The following is a 12,460-nucleotide window of genomic DNA, read 5'->3' as shown; positions in this document are numbered from 1 at the left end:
GTTCATTAAATTCACAAATGTTGTTAATTATTGTATTGTTTTCCAGAGCTTGAAAAAGTCTTAAGAATAAAGATGAAACGTTGCAAATCAATGATTGTTTAAATTGATTTAACTGTGTTTTTCAATTACCCGTGATCCTGATCGTATTGTTATTTATTTAACTGGAATAGAACCGTATTAAAAAATGAATTTAAAAACAATTTTCAAAAAAATGATTATTTTAAGAAATTTTCAAAGATTTGGAAATTTTAAAAAATTCTGTTGTTCTATGTATCTATAGATTTTACTATAATTTATTAGATACAATTAGATCGGAATCACTACTTTTTATTCAAATAATTCAATAAATACATTTTGAAATTCTGATTTTTTTTTTTTTTTTTCAAAGAAGTTATAGGCTTTTCTCAACTGTCCAATCACTATCAGAGTAATATGATATTGGGCGGACTTGTGATACGCATTTCAAGCACGCCCACAAAAAATTGTATTGTACTTGATTATTGATTTACGATCACACTGCAGTTTGTGACTGATCTCAGAAACAAAAGCATCATTCGAAATGTTTCTAAAAATTTTCTAGAAAACGTTAATTTTTTCTTTTATGTAATTGTGCATACTTTCTTCAATAATGAACGTTAAAGTAGTGTCGTTGATATTGTTACTATGTAAACCATTGAGTAATGCTTGGATGGACGAAAGGTTTTAAATATTAGACGATTTTATAAAATTAAATTATAGAAATATTTAACGTAATTAAAAAAAAAAATTATTTTAGGCCTGTATTGGAGTCTGTTGATGGAAATCTCATTATTTCAAGTGCAAAGGATAGAAATATTACGATAAAAATTTTAGGACACGGATACTTTAATGTCGAGGATATCGATCTGCTAAAAGTAGCCATTTCGGTAAACTCATTATCATTTTCTTCTTTTTTATCATATTTTCGAATGATTTCTGATTTTTCGAATAATTTTTGGTTTAATAATTACAGGCAAGAAGTGCCTCGTATTTAGTCGAACAATGGCGTGATGGGTTTTTGAAAGATTTAGTTGACAAAGTAAGAAAAGTAGACCATGCAATCAATGGTCCCCTTGGATTACAAAGGCGTATGAATATTATAGAATATGGTTCTGATGGATCAAATTCTAGTTCACGAGTGCCAAGTCCTTCTGCTGATGTAATAAAATTTAACTATTTTTCATACACACAGAAAAAAAATCAACTTGAAACAAGGAAAACATTTTGAAGAATTTCGATGTCTTGATTTAATAATTTAATAATAATTTAATAATTTTTTAACTGAAATTTTTCTTGATTTAAGTAAATGTTATTTGATTTAAGAATTTTTCTATTGATTCAAGTTAATTGTTTTTTCAGTGCTGAATAAAATAGTCAGGCATGACTACTGTTAATTGAAATCCAATTTAGTTAGTTATTTCAATTACTCATCAATTCAGTAGTCAAAACTGATTTTTTTTGTTCTGTGCACTCTATTATTTTTCAAAAGATATATATTCAAAAGATTTATATTGCATAAAATTTTCTTTAGAATTACGAAATCGATGATGCAACAAGAGTTGCTGTTCGCAGGCTTAGTGATCGTGTGAGTTTCAATTTTTTTTTTACTTAAAGAAATCATTAAAATTTCCAGCACAAATAACTTACTGTCCTTGAAACGATAGGTTAGACGATTAGAGGGACGAGTTCGATCAATCTCGTCAAAATTGCGGCAGAATCAATGTTCTAGTAACCCATGCTTAAATGGAGGAACTTGCATACCAATTTACGATGGATTTCAGTGTCTTTGTTCTACTAATTGGGAGGTAAAATTCAATTAAAAAAAAAAAAAAAAGTTAACCAATTGTCTAAATCGATAAATTTTCTAAAGGGTACCAATTGTGCAATAGACGTAAATGAATGCACAAGATTCATCGGCACAGATTTAGGTTGCCAGAACGGAGCAACGTGCACAAACCTTCCTGGATCATACAGGTTTGTTCGCGTCACTTAGATTTATTTCGACAACGGAGATCTTTTATTACCATCATTGCGATTGTGATTAACAAAATTTATTTCAGCTGTGCATGCCCATCGGGTTGGTATGGAGTCGATTGCACATCGAACACAGCCGTTTGCAACGCTCAAGACTCTCACAAATTATGTGGTGATCACGGTACATGTGTGGCTACTGGTACAACCCGCGGTTACACATGCATCTGTGATCAAGGATGGAAGTCGAATGGAGATGACCCTGCATGTAAAATAGACGTGGACGAATGTGAAGCGAGGCATCCTCCGTGTTCGATGCAACCATATGTGCCGTGCATTAATGTACCCGGAGACTTTTATTGCGGTAGTTGTCCTGCTGGTTACACTGGAAACGGGCACTATTGTGCTGATATCGACGAATGCTCTACAGACAATGGTGGTTGTAGTATTGTGCCAAAAGTCCAATGCATCAATACAATAGTAATTTTAAAATCATCAATTTTTTATTATTAATAATTGCCATGAGCCACGCTTATATGAGCTTGACATGTATCTATCTACATACATCTATCTACCTTTGTAACGTAATCTTTAAACGTAATTTTCACGAAACTTAAAGAACTCGGATTGATTTAAAAATTTGCACCCATATTAGGAACTGATAACAATACAATAATTTAATAAATATATCTTAGTATCCAGAATAAATAGATATTAACTAATTTTACGCGTTAAAAATATATCATTTATACAATTACAGTCAATGATATCCTTTTGATTTACTTAATTCAATAGTACAATCTGAAGCTTTTGATTAATAATATTTTGCTAAAAAGTTAAAAAATTAATCACAGTTCTAAAAAATACCGTTTAATAGCAAACCAAACTAAAAAGTAGAAAATAATTTTCAATAAGTTTAAATTTAAAGTAGAGTGATTAACAAAGAAATTCATATTATTGTTCAGAGAAAAGTGAGGTGCTTCTGAACATATTTTTGTAAGAACTATCTACCGATAATATGCTTACAATGATTGCACGGAAAAAAATAAATAGTAAATGCAACATGATGTACTCTTGGTAAATGAACATGATGAAATCATGCTGCAGCCACATGATTTGTCATGTTTCGGCTACATGACAATCATGTTGCAGTAACATCAGAAAAAATCATGTGGCAGCAACATGATTTTCACGTAGCCTTAATAGCACAAAATTAAGCTGCAAAAACTAAATATTTATGCTTCAGAAACATTATTTATTATAAAGTAATTAGGTTTTTTAGGATTTATAATATTGCAGATGAAAATAAGAGTAAATTATCGAATTATACAGTTTGTGAACGATATCTTTGTTTATTCAAATTATATACAATCTTTATTGCCAGTAACTTTGGTTTATGATAAAAGTAATTAAATTACTATTAATTGTTATTATTTTCAAATTAAGTGTCTTGTTGCATCATAATTCAATCCTTTTTTTATCGATAGACAAGGCGCAATTGGAGGTAAAAGATTAAGGTTCCTTGCACAATTAGCGTGACTATTTATTTTTACATTCCACGCATGATAATGACGATCAATGCCATCGGTGTTATGCCATACATGACAATAAAAACATCGTTCGCTATTGCATAAATTTTGTAAATTTTTCTAAACTGCGGTCCATCACTTTTGTCGATTTGTACCAACTCCACTGTGTTTGATTGATACGTATGTCCATTGTACACGACGTGATCTAAAATTTGAATATCAGATCGTTTACAAATGATTTAATTTGATAATTTACTCTAATTTTCATCTGCAATATTATAAATCCGAAAAAATCTAGTTACTTGATAATAAATAATTTTTCTGAACCATAAATATTTAGTTGTTGCAGCTTAATTTTATGCTATTAAGGCTAGATGAAAATCATGTTGCTGCCACATGATTTTTCTCATGCTGCCGCAACATGATTGTCATGTAGCCGAAACATGAAAATCATGTTGCTGCCACATGATTTTTCTCATGCTACCGCAACATGATTGTCATGTAGCCAAAACATGACAAATCATGTGGCTGTAATATGATTTCATCATGTTTATTTACCAAGACTGCATCATGTTGCATTTACTATTTATTTTTTTCCGCGTGATATCAAAGCATCCTACATTTTTTTACAATAGAATGAATTTTTTTTATAATTACTCTATTTCATCTTTATACTTATCGAAAATCATTTTTCACCTTTTAGTTTGGTTTGCTATTAAACTGTGTTTTTTATTTTTTTAAACTGTAATTTATTATCATTACAAATTTATGGATCATGATTTTATTGAACCATCAAAATTAGGGATCAAGAATATGTGGGTCCTGTCCACCTGGCTATCAAGGTGATGGGGTTACATGTGTGTTCATCGGAACTTGCAGAATCAATAACGGAGGTTGTCACCCACTTGCTACTTGCATCAATAATCCTGGATTCAACAATCTTCTTGTAGAGTGTCGCTGTCCTACTGGCTACCGCGGCAGTGGAATCGGTCCTCAAGGATGTCAACCAGGCACTGAAGTTGATCAGGGACCTTGTGCTAGTAATCCATGTGCTCATGGTCTCTGTTTACCGCACGGCCGTAGCTTTATTTGCAGATGTGATCTTGGATATACTGGTAAAATAGCCTTTTAATATAATTTTTTGCTTGAGTTGATGAATCAATATTTGTCACACTGATCATTGATTTGTACAATTAAGGAATTACTTGTGCTACTCCAATTAACCCCTGTTCTCCAAATCCATGCAAAAATGACGGAATTTGCACGCTGACAGCTGATCAACAAATATCATGCGAATGTACTGCTGCTTATTCAGGCCCTCGGTGTGAAACTCCAAAAGAAGCTTGTGGAGGCGTAATCCGTGATCTAGCAGGAACTCTAACATATCCTCCAAATGGTGCTACGTATGGTCACGGTCTCAGCTGTGCTTATATTTTAGCAACAAATACATCATTAGTTCTCAACGTTACCTTTAAACAGTTTGATTTGGAATCAACCCCTGGTTGTCGTCATGACTTTCTTCAGGTACTTTTTATTACCTTATCCAACCATCATCAAATAAATTGATTTCGGAAGCATCGTTTTTTGTTTCACAAATATAGATACACGATGGAGGAAACGCTGGTAGTCATCAAATTGGAAGATTTTGTGGAAAAAATTTACCGATGAATGGCAACATCATTTCTACTCACAATAGCATATACTTATGGTTCCACACGGACAGCAGCATTTCTCGAACTGGATTCTCCCTTCATTGGAATAGTATACCACCTGTTTGTGGCGGACATTTACACGGTAAAAAATTTATGGTAATAATTTCCACCGAATGATTGTAAAATTCAGAATACTGATATGATAGTAAACAGTATCATAATGATTGTAATGATTATTAACTTAGAGTTTATATTCGTAATACAAAATAGTAATAGCTACCATCGCAGATTAATACTAAAGCTAATAACATGATAACCATAACTATTACTGTTTTTATATTAATTTTTTTTTCGAAATTTTAACTTTTATTAGAAATTTCAATTTTTTTCAAGTAAATATTTTTCATACTGACAAAAAAAAATTGTTTTTCAAAATTTCATACTGGCAAAAAAAATTTTTTCTAAAATTAAAATATTCATTATTCATAACAGAAAAAATGTTTATCCATTGCGATGGTAAATATTGTCAGCGGTAATGAAAACAATTGTTATATTTTGTGTACGTGGTTGCTATCCCAGATGATAATGAATACTATCTATTCTTGTTATATTATTCGGGCATGGTAATAGTTACCGATTTTAGTCAATAACATCGATGTCAAAAATAATAAAACTATCATCTAAGATGGTACACGCAAAAAAAAAATTGGGGCTGCCACATGATTTTTTCATGGGGCTGCCACATGATTTTCCTGTCGCAGCCACATAATTTTTTCATGTGGCTGCCACATGATTTTCCACATGATTTGCCAAATAATTTTAATAATAATTATTATCATAAATTTCTGAACGTACAGAAAATGAACACGGAACGATTAGTTCACCTGGATCACCCGGAAGATACTCACCAAACAGAGATTGCATTTGGTATATTTCTGTTCGTACTGGAAAACGAATTCAATTCCACTTCTTTACTGTCATGATTGAGGAGCATCCAAATTGTGACATGGATTACCTTGAAGTATACGTCACTAATTTCAAAGATTATGACTCTTTCATACTAACCAATTTAATCAGTATATTATTTCAATTTTTATTTTTCATGATAGATTACCGAACCTGTTGATGAAAGAGACGTTCGACTAGGCATTTACTGCAATCATACCCACCCACCACCTCTCGTTACTTCTGGTTCTTTTGCAACTGTTCATTTCCACTCAGATGACCATGGTCAAGATTTAGGATTTCAACTTACCTATTCAAGCATCGAAGGTAATAGTAATTGAAACAATAAAATTTGCGTGACATGACGAATTTTAACAAAATTCTTGATACTTTAAAATAGATATAGTATCCGTGAAAAATTTGCTAATATGGCCATGCATTTTCATCCGTTATACAGAGTGTCCCAGAAGTAACGGACGCCATTGTAGCATCTGATAAACAAAATAATTCTGAGACGAAAAGTCCTTAGCCATTTTTTAATCAGACGCATAGATAATTAATTATTAATTAAAATAATGTCCTTTTATGCGTTAGAGAGAGAGCACTAGTGTCAATTCAAGTGCGTTCCAACGAAGACGCTTGCACGTGTGAATGTGTAAGTAAATATGTGTGACTACGTTAGCTATACTAGTTAGAAACTAGTTAGTCATACAGTTAGTTGTGTCTTTGTTTGGCACATACTTTTCTGGACACTGGCGCTCTCTCTCTAACAAATAAAGAGACGTTATTTTTAACTAATAATTAATTATCTATGCGGTTAATTGAAAAATGGCTAAGGACTTTTCGTCTCAGAATTATTTTTTTCATCAGATGCTACAATGGCGTCCGTGACTTTTGGGACACCCTGTATATGGCCTGATTTGATCTATATAACCATATTCGGTTATATATGATAATTTTAAAAAATCAGAAAATTTTTTACGGGTGTATTCACTTTGTTACTTAACAACAAAATCAAATTATTTTATGAAGGGATGCCTGGCTGTGGAGGAGTATATACTGCGGAACAAGATTTTATTTCTTCCCCAAATGACAAATCAACTTATCTGCCTAACTTGTTATGCGAGTGGAAAATCCAGCTACCAGTTGGTGAAAGGATTAGAATTACTTGGATTGATTTTGATATTGAAGATTCAGATCATTGTGCATTTGATTCCGTTCAGGTGACGATATTTGGATTTTAATTCTATCAAAAAAAATATAATTGTTTAGATGAGGGGCTCCACCTATTTTTGGCCATAAAAAATCGAAAAATTAACTTATCTAACTTTTTTTTTTTTTTTTTTTTTTTATTTTGTTCGTTTCCGTAGCGGATTTATGAATTTGCATTCCAAAATTAACAAATAGTATATTGTACAACTAGTGGAGTAAGTTTTCGATTGCCTACGAGAGCAAAATTACTTTGTGCAATCGAAGTGAATGCGCTTGTTTGCTCCAGTGGAGAGATAAGTTCTAGTAAAGATTTATAATACTTATCATGATTTTAATTTTTTTATGAATTTGTGAAAAATTTGAAAATTTTGACGTTCGATGAACAATTTAGATGTGATAAGATAATATACCTATACTATAATGGAACCCTATTTATAATATTTTCTATTTTTGATGCAGAGTATGAAATGTATTATAAAAACATCAAAAAATTATTTTATCGCCTCTGATCGAACGTCAAAATTTACTGAATTTTCAAAAATTCATAAAAAACATTTAAATCATGATATGAAATAATTTTTTTTTTATTAATTTGGACGCATATTCATTAATCTATCGTGAAGACCAGCAAAATAAAGAAATCAGATAAGTTAATTTTTCAATTTTTAACAAAGAGAAAACGGTGGTCTCACATCTAAACAGTAACCCAAAAAAGAGACATAAAGATTGATTAAACTGTGTCAACAAATATTTTCATGCATTTCAGATCTATGAAGGGCCAGATATGGAGTCTCCTACGTTGGGAGCACTTTGTGGCAATAAATTACCTGCACCGATAGAAATAAACTCAAATATTGCGCTAATAGTATTCAAAAGTGATTGGAGCAATGAAAACATCGGTTTTAAATTGCAATACCAAATTGCCTGTGGTGGAGAATTCCACGAGCCATCCGGAATAATAAAGTCGCCATACTACCCTGATCATTATCCAGGTTCTAGAACGTGTCACTATATGATTGTTCAACCTCCTGGTAGAGGAATCGTTTTGAAAATAGTCGACATGGATATTGAAGGTTCATCATTCGTTGACTGCTACTTTGACCACCTGGAAATCCATGATGGTGATAATGAGAACTCAACACTTCTTGCAAATCTTTGCGGTGAAGGAGACAAAAAACCTAGTGAACCTTTTTATTCATCTTTGAATTATATGTATCTTAAATTTGAAGCTGATGCAAGTATTCATGGCCGTGGATTTTTGGCGAATTATACCACTGTTTACCGAAGTATATAAAGCGTTTAAAGATTTATTTGTTATAAATTTATTGGTTGGATTTTTATGTAACGAAACTTTTTTCTGTTTAAGGATGCGGGGGGATTTTCAAAACTCCTCATGGAGAAATTCGTTACCCTATGGTTCCAGAAGAGTATGATAATGACGAAGAATGCACCTGGACCATTCAAGCACCTGCAGGACACGCGGTACAACTCACGTGGGAATCGTTTAATTTGGAATTTCATGATAAATGTTTAACTGACTACGTTAAACTTTTAGAAAAGTATGAAGGAGAGGATTATGAAATTGGCAGGTAATTTATTCAAATTTTTACATTACAGTAAAATTCTTAAATTATAAATTTTTTGCTCTTCATTTGAGAGCTATTGATTATTAATGCAAATGTTAATTTCTGGACCTTATAGTAGACCTCAAATTACTCAACAATGAAATAATGATGACTTTAATTTCAGATATTGTGGTAATACAATACCGCCAATGATAACATCTCAAAGTTCATCAGTGACATTAGTTTTCATTTCTGACAGCTCAATTACTTCTGGAGGATTTGTTGCGAAATATTCGTTTGTTGATGTTTCTAAAGTTTGTGGCGGGCGTTATTTCTCTCCCAAAGGACTTCTAAGAAGTCCCGATTACCCTAACTATTATCCTCCAAATCGTGAATGTGTATGGATTATCGAAGCGCAAAATAAATTCCGAATATTGCTGGAGGTTAAAAAGTTTGAAATTGAATCACATAGCTACTGTGCGTATGATTACTTAGAAATTAGAAACGGGGGTTATGAAAATTCGCCTTTAGTTGGAAAATTTTGTGGTAATGAGATACCGGGTGAAATAATGAGTTTCACTAATCAACTTTACATTAAGTTTGTTTCGGATAGTTCTAATGGCGATCAAGGGTTTGAAATCGAATGGGATAGCATGACTTATGGTATGTATTCAATCAAATTCGACTTTACTAATCAAAAATAGTTAAATATAAAAAATTAGGAAAACGGTTGACCCTGAAGGCCATCCCTGCAACTTCCCGCTAATTCCATACCTAGGCACTTAAAATTGCACTTATGACGTTTTTGAGCTCTTCGAGCTCAAAAATACAATTTATGTGTTATTTTGAGCTCTCCGAACTCAAAGAGATAGCTTTCCTATGCTTTTGAGCTCTTCGAGTTCAAAAATCTTATCAAAGTTCGATGAAACACGATTTTTAAAATTTTCAAACTGCTATAACTTTTGAATGAATCAACTGATTTTCACGCGGTTGGCGGCGATCGATGCAGTTTTTTTAGCTCTATAAATAATTTTAACAAAAAAATTGATTTGATAAAAGATTTCGGAGTTGATACAAAAAAACACTTTTTTCGACAACGATATCTCACGAACGCATCAACCGATTCTGACGCTTTTGGTGGCGATCGATGCGGGTTTTCAAGGTTAAGAGCTGAGTAGTTTTTGAGGTCGATCGGTTCAGCCAATTCGGAGATATTTGAAAAAAATGAAAAAAAAACTTTTTTTTCACTTTTTTTTCAATTTCTCGAAATCTACTGGTCCGAATTGGTTCCAACTTACAGAAAATTTAAGTTTGGCGAAGACCTTTCGAATAAAACCAACTGCGATCAAATCGGTCAAGCTGTTCAGAAGTTATAAGAGGTTTACACACACACACACACACACACACACACACACACACACACACACACACACACACACACACACACACACACACACACACACACACACAGACGTACGGACATCATCGTAAAAATAGTCAGGAAAGCTTCTTAGGGCTTCAAAACGTCGAGATCTGTTGAAACCTCGATTTTTGCAAAACGGGGTAAAACCTATAATTTCCCGATTTTCTTAGCGGGAAGTTAAAAATGTATCATGTATATGAATTAATTTCCCAACTCAGGTTGTGGTGGTGTACTCACGGCGGCTTCTGGAGATATTATTTCACCAAACTATCCTCATGTGTACTCAAGATCATCAGAATGTACGTGGAAAATCGCAGTATCAGCTGGTAGTCGTGTTCAAATAATAATTGTTGACCTTGATTTGGAAGAACATGTCCGATGTAATTTTGATTATCTTGAAATATCTGAAGGAGTCAATGGAATACGAAAAAATGTAAATCGATTTTGTGGAACTACTTACCCTCCTTCCATTGAATTAAACAGCAATTTAGTAACTGTACGCTTCCGAAGTGATTTTACCAATTCAGGACGGGGTTTTCTCATTAAATATAATACACGTAAGAACAAACTTTTGTTATACATTGTATAATGAAACTAAAAGTTAATTCATCAGTTATTGAGAAGATATTCTTGCTGTAATCATAATGATTTAATTTTTTTTAGTTTGTGTCAACAAAATTCATGGTTTTTCTGGAGTAATTGAATCACCGAATTTCCCGGAAAAATATTCATCAAGTGTTAATTGCAGTTGGATAATTGATGCGCCAATAGGCAATAAAATAAACATAACATTTTCACATTTCGATCTAGAATCATCTTCCGAAGAAGAGTGTAAATATGATTATTTGTTGATAAAAGAGGGATCTGAAGGTCAATTCAACACTCAATTAGGAAAATATTGCGATTCCAGACTACCGCCGAAAATAACTTCAAAAGAGCCTCAAGTGTCAATTAATTTCCTAACCGACGAGTATTATGTATACGGAGGATTTAGATTAGAATGGGTAGTTGTAGGCTGTGGAGGTCACTTAATAAGACCTATAGGAGAGTTTACATCACCTGGCTATCCAGCCGCTTATCCGGTTAATATAGAATGTGAGTGGTTAATAGAAGTAGATTATGGTAACAGCGTTGAAGTGTTTTTCTCAGAAGTTGATACGGAAAAATCAGGAGGTTGTTTTTACGATAAAATAGAACTTTTTGGCGGCGAAAATGACAAAGCACCAAAACTAGCTGAATTTTGTCATTCTACTGTGCCAATTAATTATACTAGTCCAACAAACAAAATGTTCATAAAATTCAAATCTGACAAATCGTATCAGGGCAAAGGATTCTCTGCTAACTACAAATCTGTTCCATTGACTTGCGGCGGAGTGTTTTCAGCGGATCAAGGAATTATTTTATCAGCTAATTATCCGATGAATTATCCACACAATCAAAATTGTGAATGGCTTATTTTTGTTGATCGTCATCATGTTGTTAATTTAACGTTTATTGATTTCGATATTGAAGATACTACCAATTGTACTGACGATTATGTGAAGGTAACTATAATTTATAATTTTAAAAATTTTAATGAGATAAATCTTCAAAAATTGTTTTTTTTTTTTTTTGAGGTATTTGATGGTCCCAGAAAAGATTTTGAAGAATTGGGGACATTTTGTAAGAATTACTTACCGCCGTCGCTCGTTTCATCAGGCAATCAAATGTTGGTAGTAATGAGAAGTGACAGTTTGATCTCAGCGAAAGGTTTCAAAGCCCAATTTGAACGCGCATGTGGAGCAAATATAATCGTGTCTGAACCTGGAGTCTTGTCTACTGCATCTAATTTACACGTACGGAAAACTGAAGGTACTAATTGTACTTGGATACTCAAGGCGGCTAATCCTGCTGATCATATTACCCTCACCATCTTCCACATGGACTTGACCAACTCCTGGATGAACATGGGGGATGACTTGTGTGAAGAACATTATCTGAAAGTTTACGAAGGTGATGGCTTAGAGGGACCAGTACGAGGGTCGTGGTGTGGTAGTAAATCACCGGCGCCAATTGTTAGTAATGGAGATACTTTGACACTGCATTTGGTTTCATCGTTTGCTAGTGAGGATATGTTCCAAGCAAGCTATTCTATCTTGAATTCTG

At 33.0% G+C, this 12,460-nt stretch overlaps 1 protein-coding gene across 1 annotated transcript in view; it reads left to right on the top strand.

The window, feature by feature from the left end:
• Nucleotides 1-361: 361 nt before the first annotated feature.
• LOC123264147 (cubilin-like) overlaps nt 362-12,460 on the top strand; it is a 27,241-nt gene continuing 15,142 nt past the window's right edge. The window contains exons 1-19 of the mRNA XM_044727298.1: nt 362-699; nt 776-905; nt 992-1,177; nt 1,550-1,603; nt 1,683-1,823; nt 1,889-1,992; nt 2,079-2,469; nt 4,321-4,633; nt 4,717-5,042; nt 5,120-5,312; nt 6,028-6,191; nt 6,280-6,442; nt 7,148-7,338; nt 8,094-8,613; nt 8,694-8,916; nt 9,077-9,555; nt 10,534-10,872; nt 10,979-11,859; nt 11,932-12,460. Of these exons, the coding sequence (XP_044583233.1) occupies nt 629-699; nt 776-905; nt 992-1,177; nt 1,550-1,603; nt 1,683-1,823; nt 1,889-1,992; nt 2,079-2,469; nt 4,321-4,633; nt 4,717-5,042; nt 5,120-5,312; nt 6,028-6,191; nt 6,280-6,442; nt 7,148-7,338; nt 8,094-8,613; nt 8,694-8,916; nt 9,077-9,555; nt 10,534-10,872; nt 10,979-11,859; nt 11,932-12,460 (5,398 nt within the window). The 5' untranslated portion in view covers nt 362-628. The remainder of the gene's footprint in view (nt 700-775; nt 906-991; nt 1,178-1,549; nt 1,604-1,682; nt 1,824-1,888; nt 1,993-2,078; nt 2,470-4,320; nt 4,634-4,716; nt 5,043-5,119; nt 5,313-6,027; nt 6,192-6,279; nt 6,443-7,147; nt 7,339-8,093; nt 8,614-8,693; nt 8,917-9,076; nt 9,556-10,533; nt 10,873-10,978; nt 11,860-11,931) is intronic.

The sequence above is a fragment of the Cotesia glomerata genome, linkage group LG1, assembly GCF_020080835.1.
Source record: "Cotesia glomerata isolate CgM1 linkage group LG1, MPM_Cglom_v2.3, whole genome shotgun sequence".
Classification (NCBI taxonomy): domain Eukaryota; kingdom Metazoa; phylum Arthropoda; class Insecta; order Hymenoptera; family Braconidae; genus Cotesia; species Cotesia glomerata.
This window is presented reverse-complemented; position numbering and strand designations above follow the sequence as displayed.